Consider the following 22,361-nt stretch of genomic DNA (forward strand, 5'->3'; position numbering starts at 1 on the left):
GAAAAACCCTGCAGAGAAGAAGACGACACCAACTGCTTTGGCCCCAGCCCGACCGGCCTGTCTCCCTCCTTCAGAAGAAAACTGCTCCAGCGATGCTTTCCCCGGGACCAGCGACCTCTGAATCCTCAGAGGACTGCCCTGCTTCCAAAAGACCAAGAAACTCCCGAGAACAGCGGCCCTGTTGGACAAAGACTGCAACTTTGTATCCAGAGGAGCAGATTTAAAGACCCCTGCAATCCCAACAAGAAGCGTGAGACTTGCAACACTGCACCCGGCGACCCCAACTCGACTGGTGGAGAACCAACACCTCAGGGAGGACCCTCCGGCGACTCCAAGACTGTGAGTAACCAAAGTTGTCCCCCCCTGAGCCTCCCCTGACCGCGACTGCCTGACTCTGAAATCCCGACGCCTGGAAAAGACCCTGCACCCTCAGCCCCCAGGACCTGAAGGATCGGAACTCCAGTGCAGGAGTGACCCCCAGGAGGCCCTTTCCCTTGCCCAGGTGGTGGCTACCCAGAGGAGCCCCCCCCCCCCCCCCCCCTTTGCCTGCCTGCACCGCTGAAGAGACCCCTTGGTCTCCCATTGAAATCTACTGGAAACCCGACGCTTGTTTGCACACTGCACCCGGCCGCCCCCGCGCTGCTGAGGGTGTACTTTTTGTGTGGACTTGTTCCCCCCCCCCCGGTGCCCTACAAAACCCCCCTGGTCTGCCCTCCGAAGACGCGGGTACTTACCTGCTGGCAGACTGAAACCGGGGCACCCCCTTCTCCATTGAAGCCTATGTGTTTTGGGCACCATTTTGAACTCTGCACCTGACCGGCCCTGAGCTGCTGGTGTGGTAACTTTGGAGTTGCTCTGAACACCTTACAGTGGGCTACTTTGGACCCCAAACTGAACCCCGTAGGTGGTTTACTTACCTGCAAAAACTAACATTACTTTACCTCCCCCAGGAACTGTTGAAAATTGCAGTGTCCACTTTTGAAATAGCTATATGTGTTTTATGTAAAAAGTATATATCCTATTGTGATTATTCAAAGTTCCTAAAGTACTTACCTGCAATACCTTTCAAATGAGATATTACATGTAGAATTTGAACCTGTGGTTCTTAAAATAAACTAAGAAAATATATTTTTCTATACAAAAACCTATTGGCTTGGAATTGTCTCGGAGTGTGTGTTCCTCATTTATTGCCTGTGGGTATGTACAACAAATGCTTAACACTACTCCTTTGATAAGCCTACTGCTCGACCACACTACCACAAAATAGAGCATTATTATTAACTCTTTTTGCCACTATCTTACCTCTAAGGGGAACCCTTGGACTCTGTGCATACTATTCCTTACTTTGAAATAGTGCATACAGAGCCAACTTCCTACACACAACATCAAACAGATCACACCTGTCATCGCAGCGGCTTTTCCCTGTTTGACAAGCTCCAGCAATCTCTTTGCACAGTTGACTTTCCTCCCCATGTTTCGACATACATCATTATAACAAACGTTTCTCTGGAAGAATCAGGAGCTCAGATTTCAAGATCTACAGATTCAAAGCAGGTGGACTCCAGAACAGTTGAAGATGCATATGAATTTCCTTGAGCTCAGAGAAATCTCACTGGCTCTTCAAGCTTTCTTGCCGATAGTTCAAGGTTCCTCTGTGCGATAAGAACAGACAAAACAACAAGTGTGCATTACCTCAACAAACAGGGAGGTAAATGATCCAGAGGATTGTTGTATACCCTTGCACAGGCTAGAGCTGATTCTATCAACAAACCATATTACCTCAAATGGAAACATTTTTGTCTTTGGTGTGAAAAATCTAAAGTACATCCTATCACATCTCTTCCTGAACAAGTGATTTTACTGTATATAGCCAAATCTAGTCTAACACACTTCTCCGTCAAAGTGCATTTGGCCTCTATTTCCAGGTATAGACTAACTTTGGAATCTCCTTCCTTCACACAGATTAATTGTCCAATTCCTTAAAGGACCTTTCAGGGCATATTCGCCAATAAACCACACCTCCCTTCCCTGCAGGAACTGTAACACGTGGCAGTGAGCCTCAAAGGCTCAGGCCTCTTGTTACAGTGCCCAAGGGCACTCCAGCTAGTTGAGATGCCTACCCCACAGACAAAGGCCCACTTTTGGCATCAATTCTGGCTGGAAAATTAGGTTAAACTGTGATGAGTGACCACTCTAGCTGGGACCACCCCTTAGGTGCTCAGAGCTGAAGTGACCCCCTCCCTGCAGAATCCTCTATCTTGGTTTGGAGGACAGGGACCAATACGGTTAGGAATGTGCCCCCTACCCAGAGAGAGTAGGAACAAGAAAGGTGTAGCCACCCTCAGGGACATTAGCCATTGGCTACTGCCCTCTGACCCTTTTAACTCCCCATAATCTAGAATTTAAGGACACCCCTGAACCTAGCTCACTAGATTCCTGTCGACCACAAGAAGAAAAGGACTGCTAAGCTGACCCCAGCAGAGAAGAGTCCAGACACCAGCTGACTTAGCCCTAGCCCTGCTGGCCTGTCTTCAGCTTCAGAAGCCCTGCTACAAAAAGGGGACTCATCCTGCAATACCAGCAACTTCTACCAACCCCCAGAGGACTGCCTGCCTACAAGAGGACCAAATACTCGAGCACAGCAGCCCTTTCCACAAGAAACTCCAAGAAGAACTCCAGAACCCCCCCCCCCCCCCCCCCCCCTGCATCCACAAGTCCTGCCCACGCTGCACCATACACCCACATCCCTGGTCCAGCTGGCCCTCTGCTTCAGAGCAGGTTCCCAGGAGATTCTGACCTTATGTCCACCCTCCTGCCAACACCACGACAACTCCAGCCTAAATCCAGAGGAGCCCCCTGATCACGAGAGAACCAGACAAAGATAACTGATGCCCAAAGGTACCCCTGCACCTGGAGCCCCTTGGCCCTGGGGAATCCAACCGTCGGTCCGGCAGCATTCAGCAGGTGGCCACCTCCTTGTCCAGCCTTTGGTTTTCCAGAACCGACCCCCTGAACCCAGCCTGCAGCATCTTTGTGACCCCAGGATCCCCCTATTGAAAAGCATTGGGAGCCCGATGCTGTGTTTGCACCCGGCCCCTGGCTGCCCCTTTGCTGCTTAGGGTGTACGTTTGGTGCTAACCTGTGCCCCTCCTTCCCCTGCCTCACCTAAATCCCCCAAGTCTGTCCTCCAAAGTCATGGATACTTACCTGCCAGGAGAGCTGTCTCATAGTGCCCCACGTCTCCGTAGGATCCCATTCTAAATGGAATTCTAACTCCAACTTTAAACTCTGCCCCCGCCGGGCCCGTGTTGCTGGTGGTGTATGTTTGGAGTCATCTTGAACCTTGAATAGTGGAGTTAATCATTGAGGGGTGTGCCCCATTTTATGTCTGTGTGTGTACAACAAATGCTTTGTACTACCCTCTGATAAGCCGAACTGCTCGACCACACTGCTACAAAAGAGAGCATTAGTATTATCTACTTTAGCCTCTGTTAAACCTCTGGGGAACCCCTGGACACTAAGGCCCTCATTATGAGCACAGCGGTTTATTGACCGCCAGCCTCCGTCAGACCCCACCGGCCGCATAATGGACAGCAGAATGCCTGGCCGGGACATTGCCGGCGGCTCCACATGGAGCCACCGTCAATACCTCTGTACGGCGGGTGCAGCTGCACCTGTCGCACAGATCACTGCCCGTAAATTGGCCACTGACCTGACCGATGTGGCACTGCCCCGTAGCACCTCTTCTGCCAGCCTTCACCTGGTGGAGGAACCCAGGGAAAGGCTGGGGCAGTAGGGATCATTATCCTAAGGGCAGCAGTGCTGCCCTGTCGGATAATGATTCCTTCCACCGTCAGGCTGCCTGTCGGAGGCAGCCTGGTGGTGGAGTGTTCATTATATGGCGGTTCAGCCCGCCATGCCAGTGGTGGGCTTTTCACCTGCCGCCGGCATGGCGGGCTGAACCGCAGGGGTTCATAATGACCCCCTATATCTCATTTTGATATAGTATATACAGAGCCAGCGCCCTACAACCTGTAACTCTGTTCTGCAGTATTGGTATCTTTCATAGATTCACATGCGACCCACCCTCCTCCCCTTAGAGGCTCTCCTTATTGGCCAGTGAGGTCTGTCTTACTGGTGCTTAGAAAATCTGAGGGAAGATGCCTGTAGGAAGCTGGCCTGGTGTTTGGTGGGTACCTGTGGTACTTACACCAGGTCCAGGTATCCCGTCTTAGTGAAGTGTAGGCAGTGTCTAGAAGCCAGGCTCTCTAGAGGTAGCTGTGGATGAGCAGCCAAGGCTTATCTAGGAGACATGCAAAGCTCATGCAATACCACTGTAGTGCCACAGCACTTACACACATGAAAGTAAACACCTAGTTGTACAAAAATAAAGGTACTTTATTTTTTAAACAAATCTCCACAGTATACTAGACAGGTAACCCACTCTTAGGAGTTAAGTAATACACTAGATGCATACACTAGATGCATACACTAGATGCATACACTAGTAATCAGAAACAGGCATAGAAAAGGTTAGAAAACAGTGCAAATAGCAATAACCAATAGTGACCCTAGGGGGAGCACAAACCATATACTGAAAAAATGGAATGCGAACAAGGTACCTCCACCTAGGTAAGTACGATGTGTAGAGGGGAGCTGGGAGTACTAGAAAACCACAGAGGTAAGTAACATAGTACACCCAGTGACCAGGAACGCAGGAGTAAATCACTGAAATTTTCCCAAACCACCCAAAAGGAAGAAAAGAATAAAAATAAGACACCCAGACAAGACTGCAAGAAACCCAGTGGTGGATTCCTGAAGAAAGAAAACCTGTGGAGAGAGGGGACCAAGTCCAAGGTCACAGTGGAGTCGAGGAGGAGTAGGAGCTACTACCCACCCAGCTGTAGATGCAGGAGCTGGTTGACGGTGATGGAGAACAGGTCAGCACTGCAGCCCTGGAGCCGGAAAAAAGTTCCTGATGGATGCAGATGAAGCCCACGCTGGAAGGAAGATTGCAGACAGGAGTTGGTACAGGAATTTGGCAAAGGCAAACTTGCTGTTAGCGGAAAAGAGGTGCTGCCAGGGACCAGCAAGCCCTAGGAGGACTCAACCCAGGAAGGGGAGTCACAGGGATCCCTCAGCATCGCATAGTCCACAGGAGCAGAGGCAGCAGCCACAGGAGTCCCATAGGACGGGGTCACAGGAGTCGCAGAAGGAGCCCATGCAGCACTACATAAGAGGATCCCACGCCGCAGGATAACCATGCATGAGGTGTGCTTTACAGGATGGAGTGCTTGGGGCTGGAGCTACATGTTGCCTGAAGATCCCTTGGAGGAGATGCAAACAAGCCTTGGCAGCTGCAAGAAATGCCGTGCACGGGTGGCAGGGGCTTACCTCCACCAAAGTTGGACAGCTGGCAGAGAGGACCAAGAGGACTACGCCGGACCACCACCAGTGATGCAGGATCTACGCAGCTCAAGATGAGAGGAGATCCACGCAGCCGGTCGTTGCTTGTTGTAGGTGCCTGCAGTTGGAGTGAAGTAGTCACTTTCCTGCAAGGGAGATTCCTTCTTCTTGTGCAGACTGAAGAGTTGCAGGCTTCTGAGGATGCACGGCTGGGGAAATGTTGCAAAGCTGGCAGGAGACGTGAAAACAAAGTTGCAGAAGAGGCTTCTTCATTGTAGCAGCATTTGTCGGTTCCTGAAGTGTCCAGTTGCGGGTCCAGTAGCTAGAAATCGAAGCAGAGGTTGCAGAGCAGTCCTGCTTGAATCTTGCAAGCTGAATCTGAGGACCCACCCAAGAGAGAGACCCTAAATAGCCCTGAAAGAGGGAATGGTCACCAAACCAGTTAAGCACCCATCCGGAGGGGGCTCTGACATCACTTGCTTGGCCTAGCCCCTCAGATGCTCCCAGCGTTCCCTGCCAACCTTGGAAACAAGATGGCAGAACCCAGGGACCCTCTGGAGGGGCTCTAGACACCACCTCTGGGGTGGTGATGGACAGGGGAGTGGTCACTCCCATTTCCATGGTCCAGTTTTGTGCTAGAGCAGGGACTGGTGGTCCCTGAACCGGTGTGGACTGATTTATGCACAGAGGACACCAAATGTGCCCTAAACCAGTGGCTTGGGGAGGCTTCTCCTCCCAAGCCAGTCACACACATTTCCAAAGGTAGAGGATGTTACTTCCTCTCCCAAAGAAAATCCTTTGTTCTGCCTTCCTGGTCATGATCAGATCAAGCAGCAGGAGGGCAGAAACGTGTCTGAGGGGTGGCAGTAGCAGGGCTGCCCGGAAAACCTTGTAAGACTGGTGGTAGCTAATCTGGGGGTCCTCTAAGGAGCACCCAGAGTGCATGTAATCATACTTCCAATACTTGCAACAGTATTGGGGTATGATTCCAACATGTTTGATTCCAAAAATGCCCAGTTTCAGAGTTACCATTATGTAGCTGGACATAGGTAGTGACCTATGTTCAGTACATATATAAAATGGCGTCCCCGCACTCATGTCCAAAATGGTGCTGGCATTCGTGGGGGCACCTCTGCTAGTGCAGGGGTGCCCTCACACACAGGTACCTGCTCCCTGCCCTCTGGGTTGAGAGGGCCTACCGTAGGGATGACTTACAGTGAATACAGGTGCATGCACCAGTTTCATGCAGGCTGCAACGACAGGCCTGCAGAACCCTTTGCATTTGCTCACTATGGGTGGCAGAATAATAGCTGCAGCCCGTAGGGATCCCCTGGAACCCCAGTACCATGGGTACCTAGGTACCATATACTAGGGACTTACATGGGGGGACCAGTATGCCAATTGTGGGAAGAAAAAAGGTACAATTTAGAGGACAGAGAAAAACTACAGGGGTCCTGGTTAGCAGGAGCCCACTAGACACAGTCAAACATACGGACAAGAGGCAGAAAAGAAATAAAGAGGGTACTTTCCTGCAATGCCTCTGTTGCGAGTTCTGTTGCTGAACTTTGCATTCCCTTTACAGCCTATTATACTGATATATACTGCTTACTATAAAACCATGGGACTCCCACTTCAGCATTGGGGAATGATTCAACCCTGTGAATCTATGAAAGATACCAATACTGGAGAGCAGGAGTTGCAGTTAAGTAACACATTCTGTCCCCTTCGAGACACTCTACAGGCAGGACCTTCTCACGCAGAACCATAGACAAATCAGATGCCCGGATCCCTGATCTCTCAAGATTGGCTCCTGAAGCCCTAGAAATTTGGATACCTTAATCTCTCACCAGAATCCATGGACATTCTCAGAGGCACGAAGACCTACTACTCATCTCTGTTGTGCTGCTAAGTGAAAGAGATTTTCTCACAATTACTGTTCCAAACATATTGATCCATTAGCAGCCTTAGTACCAGTGTCTGATACCTGTTTCACTTACAAACTATTGGTTTAGCCTTTACATCTATAAGATTACACCTAGTGACTGTAGCCGCTTAACTTCAGAACTTGCAATACGTTTCGCTATTTCGAATTCCTGTCAATAAGGCCTTCATGGAGGGTCTTAAAAGTCATTCCTCCTCAGGTTCCAGCAGCCTAAACATGGAATCTGAACATTGTGTTGACAAGACTAATGGACCCTCCATTCGAACCCCTTCATTCCTGCCCCCCTCCAGTTTCTATCCTGGAAGTTACAATTTCTGTCCCTGTAACTTCACTTACACATGTCAATGAGCTTCGACACTAACCTTGGAAGAACCTTTTTCCAAATACACAGAGATGGGCTTGTACTCCACATCAATCCTACATTACTTCCAAAGGTGGTTTCACAGTTTCACCTCAATCAGTCTATTGAACTTTCTATTTTTTCCCCTCAGCCTGACTCAGTTCCAAAGTGGGCTCGCCATACATTAGATGTTAAACTCGCCCTCGTGTATTATATTGACAGAATTAAATCTTTTATGTAAACACAACAGCTTTTTGTTACTTTCGCCAAAACCTATACAGTGTAAGCCATATCTAAATCCAGCATTGCTAGGTGGTTTATTAAATGCATCCAGACATGCTGTGCTAAAGCTCAAAGGATCTTTACTATCCCTCCTAGGCCCCATTCCACTCTGAAAAAAGGATGTACCGGCTCAAGCCAGTGTTGGTCAGGCAGCTCTATGTACACTTTTCCAAACCACTGCAACTCCCACAGGCTAGCGAGGACTGATTTACAGTTTATGCACAGCATGTTTATCTACAGCCACACATGCCTTGAACGAAAAATGTTACTTATGTAGTAAGTTTGTGGCATGTAGTGTGCAGATTCACATGCATTCGCCATCCTTCCTGGACAGCTGGCTTAATTACAGTCACTTTTCATAATTTCCTCTTGCTTTTAATTTTCCAATACAATGCTTTGCTTCACATTTCATCCTCATCCGCCATGTCTGAAAACAATCCAACAATGGAATCGATGACCATGCACATTACCATCAAGAGGAGTCGCACTACCTCGTCACTCAAGACTTTTTGAAGAAAACAAACTTGCACACATCAGAGCCCAACACCGTATCACAGGATTATGCGGAACATGTGAATCTACAGCGCTACATGCCACAAATGGATGCTTACTGGATAAGTAATATTTTCCTTGTTGAATGCACTAGCAAGAATCTGAAATCTGCTAACCTCAAATCGAAGTATAATTTTTTTGCATTTTTTGGGGGTAGGGAGGGTGGCAAGCCATTTCTTTTCATTACAACTCTAAACATTGCTTTTTCTTTTTTTGTGCTAAATTTTTGATGTGATTACCAAGAATGTCTAATGATGTGCCCTTTTGAAATCATTCAAAATAGAGTATGTTATGGTTTGATTTGCTTATTGTCTTTGTAGGAATCCCTTTGGAGCCCAGAAGTGCATTGAATGCGATTCTTTAGTGAAAGATTTTGCAAGCCACTTTATAACGTATGTTAATTGCAGTTTATGCAGATACAGCACCAGCTGTGGTAAAGCATATGCAAATCATATGGTGAGGTAAGTTGTATTCAAAATGTATTCTCTGAGTATACTATATGTTCTTTCTTTAAAGCCTTGTGTCAGAGTTAAAAAAAATATTCCATTATGCTTACTCTGGAAAGTGGAAACCCTGCTGATTGTCCATTCAAGCATGTGAGCCTAAACAAGCATTTAAATCTAAGAATAAAGTAAAAGTCATACATGATATGTTTGAAGCAAGGCTGCCATTCCAATCCACTGCATTTCATCTTGTGTTTTCCTATCTCCATTTGTAAAATGACATTCTCATTGTTGGCAATTAAAATCCCCAGTCATATTTGCAGTAATATACTACTTATGCAAAATACTAGGGAAATACTATGGAGAAACTTGGTGAATAGTAAACTCAGTGAAATAGAATGCAGAAAAGGCAAAATCCTCTGTCTTATATGGAAAAGTGCAGCCTGTTTATTAATGGATGTACTGTAAATGCAGCTCATAAAGATCTAACATAGATGCGTGGCTACTAGCCAGTCAGTCATACTCCCTAATCTGTGATTTCAGACTCACTACAGGGTCACATGATTGCTCACGAACCAACAAAACCCCATGTCAATACATACTGCAGTCATGGGAGGGGTGAATTTCTCTTTCTTTAATACTTGTATTCCCTGCAGAGGCCTCCCCGATCCTCCATACGTAAGCCCATAGCTACAGACTCCTATGCTCGTGTCAGCCAAAAGGCCAAGTAATTGTTGACCACTTCGCTACATAAATGCTCCAATACCACTGATGTGCTGTTGCAAAGGGAGCTCGACACGACAAAGGCAAGGGTACAAGGTGGACAGAGGTACGTGGAGTAAGGTAGATTACCTCGTGTGGCTGATGTTGCCATGAGTAAATCACAAATGTTAAGACGTTTACCTACTGTGACTGACTTGAACAGCAATTTAAAACTCCTTCTCTAAGATAGTGCAGGTCACCAACTTTGCAGCTTTACTTTGGAATCAGCTTACAAACTCTTAGATTTGTAGTGGGCTGAATACATACCACAAACCCACTCATACCTAGGAAGGCACATTTACACCCCATACAGCACAAGGTCTGCCACAACTCGAAGCAGACTGGCTTTTAGACACAGCTGACACTGGGGAGGCAGATATAAAATTACACAAATATAGGTTGCTTCCAATCAGGACACAACAAAGGTCTGTACCACACATCCATTACAAGAAGAGTCACTGCTACTGTCTGATCTCCACAACACTGCTACGCAGGTAAGCATGTTGGTTTCGTAAAAGTGTGTGCATGTGTGTATATACACACACACAGATTGATATATATATATATGTATATATATCAATCAACAAACATCCATTGAAGAAATATGTTCGCTCGGAGAGAAGGTGGCAGGGATTTACTCCAAACAAATATGCGTTTCGGCCATCTGCGCAGCCTTGATCACGTATGGATGTTTGTTGATATTATTTACTGGTGTGCTCCGCCGGCTGGCGCTCCACCCTCCCCGGGTAGCGGGCCCGATTGAAGCTCAGTACTACATATTTTCTATTCCATATATATATTAAATTATCAAAAGAATACACACTCACTCAGAAGGCAGTTGAGACAAATTATACTCAGAACAGACATAAAAACCAAAACAAGACACACAACAATTGTGGAAGCCATATTGGATTTTGCTAAGTCAATGATCTGGCAAATGGATTCACACACAAAGATGTAAATGAAATTTATAACACACCTGAATTGACTGTGGCCAACTAAAAATAAAACAAGCCCACAATATTATATTTGGCAGCCTGGAAAATAAATTTCACATTGAATCAAACTTGTAAATAAATAGAAGCATGCAAGAGCAAGTGCTCACATAAAGACTTGTTGACATGTTTTAAAAACAAACCCCACTCCGCAGAAAGCTCTGTGGGAAGAAGTGCTATGTAAATACACCTCACAGTCCAAACTTAATTCTCTGGGTCCATTATTGAAATGAACTTTGTTCAGGTTGTGGCACCCACAATAAAAAAACATCAGACATCGCTATGGACTATGGACAACATGTGAGGCAACCCTAATTTTGTTGCATTTAACACGTTTAGAAAAAAGCTAAAGGGTTAAAAAATGCACATTGTTCAATCAAACCCCAGTGGGCAAATGACCCTGAGAGAAAAAGTACATACATAACGTACGTCGTAGTCATGTGAAGCCATACAATGTAAATACTAATAAATCCTGCATAGATCCAAAGTTGCTGGTCAGACTCTCTGTAACTAACAATATCAAAAGTTGGAGGATATACAGTGAATAAGCACCATGGAGAAACACTTAATTATCAAATCATTCACAGTACTACAATCGTACGTGACAAATTCTAAATAACAAAACATAATCATGAAACCCAGCTGGGTAAAGTCACCTGGCATAGCCAAACAAGTTACACTTCCTGCTCCACCAAACCCCATAATAAAACCATCCGTGGGTGCCCACTTTAAAGCCCAACCTGAGAAACGTGAACATTAGTAATCGAAGTCTTATCTGAAGAGAGACGCAGAATCACGGGAACTTGAAAAAAGGTTAGGGGAACTCCGCCAGTGCAACTTGAGTGTGTCCCTTCCTTTCCTCCTGTAAAAGCTTAAACACAACAAAACATGACAGGGTCAAAAAACAGTACTGTAGGCTGATCTCCACTTTTGACCCCGTAGAACAATTCTGAGCAAAACACTAGGAGAAGCCCACCTTACATAACATGCAGGGGGCTAAGCTGTATTCCTAACTCTTATTCAGATGTATGCTAAGATACTCATTGAGGTTGAGACCCCCAGGACTCATTGTTTCAAGATCAGTATTATCATGTGGCATATTAGGATGAAAGGTAGAAGAGGGTTTGAAATAGCTAGTAAGGAATCATCATGAGTTACTCCTAGGTGCTCTCGACTTTTTTCCGTGTCGCTATTGGCCCCAGATCCCACTGTTCCTGACTCCAACTCATGTAAAGCCATAAGTAAATCCACACCCATAATAATAGATACTGGGTTAACCACCAAAACATCAGAAGATTCTCCTGGTGTTCTCTTCATTAATATGCCACTTGGAAAGTTTCAATTTTCTTATGAATTTGAATAAGCCAATCCTAGCATTAACATAATCAAATTTATGAAGAGGACAAAATGAAAGGCCTCTAAGCATAGCAGATGTTTCTCAGTATCAGTTAATTCTCTTTGAGAAAGGTTAATAATAGTTTGATTTACCACTTCAAGATCCCTTATTTCTTCTGAGATGGTCTTATTTTGGCATTTCCCATTTGCCCCTGTAATTTTTTCCAACTCCTCTGTTGCTCTCTGCTAGATCCTCTGCCTGCTCCTCCTGATCCTCTTCCTTTCATTCGGGTTGATAACCCCCTGTCCTTGTTTTTCGGGGCCATTGTCTTGCAGGCTATTTGACGATTTCTTAATAACCTGTATAAGTGTAGTCTATTTCCGACTGGTTTCACTCCCGGAAGTACTGCTCACTGCTGTACTCGAAGGGTCAGTATCATCACCTATATTTGCTTAAATTCCCGCCATTTGGGGCCTTGTTAGCAGTAAATGTAATGTAAATTAGCACTTGTATAGCGCACTACTCACCCGTTAGGGTCTCAAGGCGCTGTACTCATACCGCTATGGAACCCCTCCTGGCTTTTCCCTGTGAGGCACCCACTCCTGAGCACCCCCAGGGTGAAGCCAGGCATCCAAGCGCTGTTGGGGCTGTTGTGGAGATTAAGCAAGCTATTGCCCAGAGTTGCAGAGTGGGACCCATGAATTAGATTAGGCACCGAGGGGAGAATTATCTGGTCAAGGGGAATTGAGCCCAAGACCTGCCGAAGCGGGACTTGAACCCTGGTCTTGAGCCAGATCTCTGCTTCAGGGTCTGCCGCTCTAACCATTGAGCCACACTTCTCCACAAGAAAATTGCACTGATCTTGTTGATCTAATCATAATTGCAGTAATATGTTGGAGATCTACCACTCAGTCATCACAATCTTTTCTGTATCTTGTAGTGTTTATGGAGTTTAATGTATTCTCCATGTTTGTTCTAGGGGTTATTCATCTCTTCTATCAATTTCTCAATGGTTTCTTTTTCAGGTCTTGCTTCCAATTCCATCTTCAGAGATGCAGTTTCTTTTAAGAAGCTATCCCTGTCAAGAAACACATATTTGATTAAAATATTCAGCATTCTTTGTGAACTTGCTGCAAGATTCTCAACGTACTCCTCAAGCATTAGGGTATAAGTTGGCCCATTCCATTGTCCACATAGTTCTGAAGCAATGTGGCCTCCCACCATTTTTAAATCTCGGCTTTACTCAGTGCCTCTACTTTCCTTAATCTAATCAATTAGAGAGACTGAACAAAGCTGAGATTTCAGAATCTCACAGGGTTTACGAATACACATTGCCCCATTGTATGAGTCACCTCATCCCCTAATGCTTGAGGAGTGAGTTGAGAATCGTGCCTCCACCTGCCCTCCACCCTCCTTGCTAAGCCTGTTTTTTTGGCTATTTGGGGATAGCTTGCGCTTAGGCCACCATAACTTTTTGTCCACATAAACTATCTATGCCAAATATGTGTCTTTTTTTTTTTCTCCAACATCCTGGGTATTCTAAAGGTACCCAAGGTTTATGGATTACCCTGGAGCGGACCAAGAAATTAGCCAAAATATAGCTAATGTTTCGTATTTTGGGGTAAAGGTGCTCAGAAGAAAATCCTTTTTTTTTTTTTTTTCCTTCTCCAAATGGCATCATAAAAGGTTTGCTGTGCTAAAATCACCATATACCCAGCTATCAGGAACAGGTGGACTTGATTCAGAAAAACACATTTTTTACCACAGGGTTGGCATTTTACCCGAAGATAGCTAATTATTCCTATTTTTTATGCTTTTAACCTCCTTCCACTTTGTAGTGGAAACGGGTGTGAAACCCATGGTGGATCCTGGAAAGCTATACAGTTCTGAAAACAAAAGCAAATTCTCAATTTAGGAAGGGGCCATTTGTGTAGATCCTTTAAGCTTTTCCAAAAGAAACTAAGTGTTGGAATAAAAAAAAATACTGAAAATGAATTGGAAAACACAGATATTTGTGACAACATTTTAATTTGTAAAAATAGATAGCAAGAAAACCTATGTATTACCAAAATGGGCACTAGTTATGGGGTTTAGAAGCCGTGGTTATTTGCACATCTCTGAATTTTTGGGGCACACGTACTAGCACTAACTTTGCTTGAAATCACACATTTTTCCCACATTTTTGTGATGGAACCTTCCGGAATTTGCAGGAATCCACAAAATTCCTACCACCCAGCATTGTCTCCTCTAAACTGATAAATATTCTTCCCCACTTGTCAGCCTAAAAATGTATTTTTTTTGTTTTTTTTTGTTATTTTTCAAACTGCCCTTTTGGACGTGCTTCTGTTCCCCCCTCAATTTTGACATGTTTTTGGCTTTTCCCTGTCACAGGCACTTGGCCCACCTACACAAGTGAGGTATCATTTTTACTGGAAGACTGAGGGGAACGTTGGGTGGTAGGAAATTTGTCCTGGTGCAGTGATCCTACACACATGTGGGGAAAATGTGATTTTTTTTTTTCTTTCTTTTTTTAGCCAAATTTGATGTTTGCTGAGGATTCTGGGTAAGAAAACATTGGGGGATCCACGCAAGTCACACCTCCCTGGATTCCCTCGGGTGTCTAGTGTTCAGAAATGTGTGGGCTTGGTAGGTTTCCCTATATGGCTGCTGAGCCCAGGACCAAAAACACAGCCCCCCCCCCCCCCCCCCCCCCTGCAAAAACAGGTAGTATAGTATTTGATAATTTTGATGTCCACATAGTGTTTTGGGGCATTTCCTTTTGTGGGCACTAGGCCTACCCACACAAGTGAGCTGCTATTTTTATCGAGAGACTGAATGCTGGGTGGAAGGAAGTTTGTGTCTCCTCTTGGATTCCAGAACTTTCTGTCACCGAAATCTGAAGAAAAAGTGTTTTTGGGCCAAATTCTGAGGTTTGCAAAGCATTCTGGGTAACAGAACCTGGTGAGTGCCCCACAAGTCACCCCATCTTGGATTCCTCTAGGTGTCTAGTTTTCAAAGATGTGCAGGTTTAGTAGGTTTCCCTAGGTGCTGGCTGAGCTAGAGGCCAAAATCCATAGCTAGGCATTTTGCAAAAAAAGTGTCAGATTTCAATGTGAAAATGTGGTGTTTCCATGTTGTGTTTCCTGTCTCCAACATTAGGCCTACCTACTCAAGTGAGATACAGTTTGTATCGGGAGACTTGGGGGAACACAGAATAGCAAAACAAGAGTTATTGCTCCTTGTCTTCCTCTACATTTTTTCCTTCCAAATGTATGACCGTGTGTTAAAAAGACGTCTATTTGAGAAATATCCTGTAACTCGCATGCTAGTAGGGGCACCCCGGAATTCAGAGATGTGCAAATAACCACTGCTTCTCAACACCTTATCTTGGGCCCATTTTGGAAGTACAAAGGTTTCCTTGATACCTATTTTTCAGTCATCATATTTCACCAAATGAATTGATGTATACCCAGTATACAATGAAACCCCATTGTAAGGTGCAGCTTGTTTACTGGCTCTAGGTACCTAGGGTTCTTGATGAACCTACAAGCCCTACATATCCCAGCAACCAGAAGAGTCCAGCAGACGTAACGGTATATTGCTATAAAAAATCTGACATCGCAGGCAAAAGTTGAGTAAAACGTGAAGAAAAATGTCTGTTTTTTCACCTCATTTTAAATATTTTCTTTTATTTCAGCTGTTATTTTCTGTAGGAACACCTTGTAGGGTGTGCACAAATGAATTTTCTCTACTTTTCAGAAATCTTTAGCTTTCTGGGATCCAGCATTGGTTTCACAACCATTTCTGTCACTAACTGGAAAGAGGCTGAAAGCACAAAAAATAGTAAAAATGGGGTATGTCCGAGTAAAATGTAAAAATTGTATTGCAAAATGTGGTTTTCTGATTCAAGTCTGCCTGTTCCTGAAAGTGGCAAAGATGGTGTTTTTAGCACCGCAAACCCTTTGTTGATGCCATTTTCAGGGAAAAACCTCAAGCCTTCTTCTGCAGCCCTTTTTTTCCCATGTTTTTGGGAAAAAAAATATTTTCGCTGTTTTTTGGCTGAATTCTTGGTCTCCTTCAGGGGAATGTTGGAAAAATCCCTAGGATGTTGGGAAAAAAGGGCGCAAATGTGGTGTGGGTAGCTTATGTGGACAAAAAGTTATGAGGGCCTAAGTGCGAACTGCCCAAATAGCCCAAAAAAGGCCTGGCACCCGAGGGGGGGGGGGGGGAGGATGGGAGGTCTGGCAGCGAAGGGGTTAAAATTCATTGAACAGCAATATCAGGTTAGCTCCAAAACAGACAGCATACTTCTCTGTCTAAAATACCTGTCATAAAAGCTTTTATGGAAGGCCTTAAGAGTTATTCCACATAGCTCCTGCCTGGAATCTTAACATCATATCACAAGACTTATGGGTCCACCACTTGAACCCTTGCATTCTTGTGCTCTCCAATTTCTCTCATGGGAAGTTGCTTTTCTAGTAGCAATTACTTCCTTAAGGAGAGTTAGTGAAATCCAAGCATTCTCTTTAGAAGAACCTTTCTTCCAAATTCAGAAGAATAAAATTGTACTTAGGACAAACCAAAAATTCCCACCCAAAGTGGTTTCACCATTTCATATGTCAGTCAGTGGAATTGCCAGTCTTCTTTCCACAGCCAGATTCAGTTCCCAAAAGAGCTCTTTACACTCTTGATGTCAAAAGAGATCTCATGTATTACATAGATAGATTTTCTGAAATCTTTTCTTCTAAGCAACTTTTGGTAGCTTTCCAGCAACCTCATAAGGGTAATCCTATTTCAAAACAGGGATTGGTTAGATAGATAGTAAAATGGATTCAAACTTGCTATCTTAAAGCTAAAAGAAAGCTGTTAGTAACTCCTAAAGCACATTCTACTAGAAAGAAAAGAGCTTCAATGGCATTCTTAGGAAATATACCAATGACAGACATATGCAAACCAGCAACATGGTCCACACCGCACACATTTACTAAACACTACTGGGTGATTGTGCTTTCTTGCCAACATGCAAATGTTGGTAAAGCAGTGCTTAAAACACTATTTCAAGGAACTCCTACATGCTAGCCACCCCTTTCTTTAGGAGGGAATTTCTTTTCAGTCTATGCAAAGCATGTGTATCTGCAGCTACACATGCCATCGAACGGAAAATGTCACTGACCCAGTAGACATCTGTTCATGGCATGTAGTGCTGCAGATTCACGTGCGCCCTCCCTCCTCCTCGGACGCCTGTAGCTGTAGTAGTACCTTCTTTATGTAAATATACATTTCATGGACATCTTCTTTTCCTACTATATTTCTTCACTCCTTGCTTCACCCGTCTGCGGGAAAACAAACTAACAAAGGACTCGATGCCCATGCGCACTATCAAAGAGAGGAGGAGTCTCGTGACTCGAAAAACCTTTGAAGAAAAAGGACTTGTAAAACTCCAAGCCCAACACTAGATGGTAGACTTATGCAAAGCACATGAATCTGCACCACTTCATGCCACGAACAGATGTCTAATGGGTAAGTGACATTTTCCATAAAAGGATGTGGAATAGTTAGAAGGAGCTGGGAGAACTAGGGATCCCAAGAAGTGAGTAGCTAGGTGACGCCCAGTGACCAGGACAGCAAAGGTAATTTACCTGGTTCCCAAGGACTAACAAAGGGGACTTGGAAAAGGAAGATACCAAGACCAGGACCAGTGCAATGGAACCCAGTGGTGGATTCCAAAAGCAGAGGACCTCCAAGAGAAGGGGACAGAGTCTAGGCCACACAGGAACACATCCTTCTGTGGATGAGGATCCCGGTCGACAAGGGGTGATTATATCAGCTGTGGAGCCCAGGAGCTGCTGGGAAGTCCTTGGAGTTGTGCAGATGATGCCCCACATTGATCCCTGGGTCGTAGATGGTAAATGGTCAGAAGGACCACCAACAAGCCTTAGGCAAATGCAAATACGGGCAGAAGTGGATTTGCAGAGAAGAAGAGGACCAGCAAGATCCAGAGGACTCGATCGACCTAGGCAGTCGAGAGAGCCAGCAGAAGCTGTCGCAGCCCCATCCCCACCCGCGCAACCTACTGGCAGCAGACACAGTAAGTTGCAGTGAAACCCAGTGAGCACACCTGAAGAGGAGTCCCACGTCACTGGAGGAGAGCCTGTCCTTGCAAGGATGAAGTGCTGAAGGCCGGTGCCACTTGGAGCCTGAAGATCCCTTGGATTAGGAGTCAGCCTGCGGTGCACAAGGGTTCTGTCCTGCAAAAAGAGGCAAGGTCTCACCATCTCCCAAGTTGGACTGTAGGTAGAGAGGAGCAAGGGAACCACTCAGACTCCCCCCAACACCCCTCCCCCCCCCCTCCCCCCAACTGTGTTGCATATTCTTCCTGAAGCTGGATGGCAGAAGATCCCTGCAGCCGGTTCTCATTGCCTTAGGTGCCTGTGAATGCAGGGGAGTGACTCCTTCATTCCAAGGGAGATTTCTTCTTGCTTCCTTGGTGATCCTGAAGTCTTGCTGACTCTGAAGGACGTACAGCTGTGGAAATGTTGCAATTACTGGAAGGACCCAAATAAATAATATTGCAAGGCGAGGTCATCTCAGGAATTGCAGGCTTTATTGTTCCTATAAAATCCAGCAACGGTTCCGGTTGCCATGAGCAGAATAGGTGGATGCAGAGTAGTCCTGATGGAGTCTTGCACGCCGACTCTCGGGACCCACCCACTAGGGAGACCCTAAATAGCCCTAACAGGTGGCTTGCTCACTCTGCATGGTGACCACCTAGTAGAGGGAGTCACTGACGTCAGTAACCTGTCTTGACTAACCAGATGCTCCCAGGGGCCTCTGCACTTATTTTTGTCAATGTGGCAGAATCAAATATCCACCTGGAGGAGCTCTGGGCACCACCCCTGGGGTGGTGAAGGACAGGTGAGTGTGGACTGGTGCGAACCAGATTATGCAAGAAGGGCACCAAATGTGCCCTTCAAAGCAAGCCAGTGGTGCAGGGAAGCTAGCCTTCCCCTTCCTTGTAACACCTATTTCCAAATGAGAAGATGTTGCCTCCCTCTCCCACAGAAAATCCTTTGTTCAGCCTTCCCCTGCTTGAGCTGGTCAAGCAGCAGGAGAGCAGAAACCTGTCTGAGGAGCTGCAGCAGCATGGGCTGCCCGCAAACATGGAAAACTGGTAGGAGCAATGCTGGGGGGGTCCTCCAGTGAGTCCCCAGAGTGCATGGAATCATGCCACAAGTACTGGCATAAGTATTGGGACATGATTACAACATGTTGAATGCCAAACATTCCTAGGTTCGGAGTTACCATTATGTAGCTGGACCACAGGGGTGACTTACAGTGACCTGGTGCAGTGAACAGCAGTGAAAGGGTGCATGCAACCTTTCATGCAGGCTGCAATGGCAGGCCTCTAGACATAGTTTGTATGGACTCCCTTGGGTGACATAATAGATGCTGCAGCCCGTGGGGGGCCCCTGGTGTACCAATGTCCTGGGTACCTGAGTGTCATTTACTAGGGACTTACAGGGGTACACCTGTATGCCAATTGTGGGGTGTAAAGTGTACCAAAGCAACCAAATTTAGAGGAGAGAGCACAATAACTGGGGTACTGGTTAGCAGGTTCCCACTGAGAACAGTTTAAACACAATGATAAACAGGCAATAAATTGGGGTAACCATGCCAAAAAGAGTGACTTTCCTGCAAGTTTCATCCAAAAATACATCAACCATTGACAAGTGAAAGAAATTTACAGGCAAAAGGATTTCAGTATTGAGACTACACCCTGGAACACCACTAAAGGCAGGCAAAATAGGCTGCATTATGTTTGAGGCAATCTAGAGTTCAGCACTTCTAGTGGGAAGCCTTTCAGCCCCAAACTGCAATCCAGCTTATTCTTTCTTCACTGTTGGCATATCAGTGTCCTCCTCTAAAAGAGGCACTTCCTTCGCACTGAGAGTGGTTGATCATCAGTCGATCTCTCTTGGACAGAACATTCAGCACTAGCTGCACCTACTTAAGTGAAAAACTACAGACTATTTAATGAAGTAAGAACAAACTTGTACTACACTTGTCATGATGCTATGGGGCTGACTGCATGATGGCGTGTGAGGCAGGGTGGTCCCAACTGTTTCCTGATTAAAAAGGCTCCCTTGAGCCTGCGAGCTGATAAGCTCTGGTTGAAGGTCCTGTGTGCGTGTGAGTAGTACTGAAACCGGAGAGGACTTTTGGCAGCATTTCCAGCAACCACAGATATAAACGTGCTGCTCTCTGCTGATGAAGGGCTATACCCAGAAATACTTGTCCATAGATATACTGCACTAGCTGCACCTACTAAGGTGAAAAACTGCAGACTACTTAATGAAGTAAGAACAAACTTGTACTACACTTGCCATGATGCAAATGGGCCAACTCCGTGCTGGAGTGAGAGGCAGGGTGCTCCCAACTGTTTCCTGTTCCAAAATTGAAAACATGGCCTGTCACACACTCCGGTGTGCCAGGCCCCTGCCACTGCATGTACCAGGTGTAAGTCACCCCTAAGGTAGAGTGCATCCTGACACATGTGAGGGCATATGTGCTTTGCATTACATCTTTTGAATGAAGTCAACCCTGTGTCTTGTTCACTTCTGACATAAGATATGTAAAACCTAATGTTTGATGACATGTATGGCTGTAGATACACATGCTCTGCATCTGTTGTTGGTCCGGAGTGTTGTAAGTTGTTTTTGTTCGAAGAAGATGTTTTTCAAGCCACAAGATGGAGTGACTCCTCCATAGTGATGCTGTGCACGGGCATTGAGTCTTTTGTTAAATTGTTTTCTCTCAGCCGTCTGGTTTGGATGTGTAATTTTTCGCTTTCGATTTGCTCCGGTCTGTGACTTTTATCAGTCTTTCCTATATTCGACAGTATTGTTTTCTCGATCACAGTTTCTGTTCACACATCAGTCTTTTCACCTCCTCGGGGCCAGTTTTGACCGCGGCCCCTTCAGGCGGAGCCCATCAGCCTTCGGGCCTATATAATGGTGGTGCCGGAATGTAAGCCTGATGGAACGGATACCGTTTCAGTTCTGTCCTCAGTGCCACTCGGAATACCCTTAAACCGATCACCATCTGGTGTGTACCCTGTGCCTTTCACCAGATCCTCAGGAGGCTACGTGTGAGGTGTGTTTCGATCCAGGAAGACTCTTCGAGACGGACGAGCATGCCGGTTGGACATGGAACGCAGATCTCCAGAAGGCACCCGGGATATTTTCTGGGAAGAACATGAACAAGAAGAGCCAGAGCAGGGAGAGGCATTCTCCCTCAAAGATTCTGAATCTTAGATCCAATCTGACATGGAGAGCAAGAACTGATGTCGGCACAAACAGTTAGTACTGTGGCCACACCTCCACCAACAAAAACTCAGAAAACGATCAGTACTAAAGTCACCGGACCATCACTGCAATTAAGCCATGGTCAGTCTCGGAAAGGATGGTTCGGCTGCCCCGCATAATGGCTCGGTACCAAAAATTATGAAGATTGCAGCTCCCGCTTTGGCATCGACCTCATCCACTTCGATCCGACCTACTATCAGTAAAGAGTTGGCATCGACCGCATCCGCTTCAAGATGAGGCTCTTCGGTACAGAGTTTGGCACCGAAAAAGGTCCATTGACTGAAAACTTTGTTACAAAAAACTAAAGAACATATTACTTCAGAGCCTTTGGACTCATGCCACTCTTCCTCCATGCCCTCACCTATTCAGCCCAACACTTGAGACTATAGACACTAGACAGCAGTGACCGCACATTCAAGAAGCCACAGGGCAAAAATTGTAGCTTCCCCCAAGATGGCTTTTGAAGGATAGCTTACCCTTCAGGAGGTATTGGAAACCTCGCTGCCTCCTAGAAAGATTACTAAGGAGAAGGCTGCTTCCTCGGAGGAGCCAGTTCCAACTCTTCCTCTTCCTTCTCCTCCTCCTCCTCCTCATTCCCCTAAACCTACCTCTCCTCTTCATTCTCCCACCGCTCCAACTGCAGAAGAACTCACTCTACAGGACTCGCCATTGTATTTAGGGCACTACTTAGGGGACATACAGCAGGATCCAGACCTCTGGGATTCTTATGATCCGGACCCGGTCATTAACACTGATGGATTTGTATCCTGCTAGGCCTTCCCCTCCAGAGGATACAACCAGCTACCATGAAGTTATTGCTACGTCAGCTGCTTACCATAATGTACCACTACATAAGACTTCTTGTTTCATACCCTTGCCGCCACCCGCAGACATATCCAGTATGTCCTTATCTTTTTAGGGATGATGCGCAATGCAGA

The 22,361-nt window shown here is 45.8% G+C and overlaps 1 protein-coding gene across 4 annotated transcripts in view; it reads left to right on the forward strand.

Annotated features, from left to right (window-relative positions):
* The window catches only part of ZNF280D (zinc finger protein 280D), a 453,315-nt gene that overhangs the window by 226,969 nt on the left and 203,985 nt on the right, over positions 1-22,361 (forward strand). For all 4 annotated transcript variants that reach the window (XM_069222418.1, XM_069222414.1, XM_069222417.1 and 1 more), the window contains exon 14: positions 8,843-8,983. In XM_069222418.1, the coding sequence (XP_069078519.1) occupies positions 8,843-8,983 (141 nt within the window). The remainder of the gene's footprint in view (positions 1-8,842; positions 8,984-22,361) is intronic.

This window comes from Pleurodeles waltl, chromosome 3_1 (assembly GCF_031143425.1).
Source record: "Pleurodeles waltl isolate 20211129_DDA chromosome 3_1, aPleWal1.hap1.20221129, whole genome shotgun sequence".
In the NCBI taxonomy this organism is placed as follows: Eukaryota; Metazoa; Chordata; class Amphibia; order Caudata; family Salamandridae; genus Pleurodeles; species Pleurodeles waltl.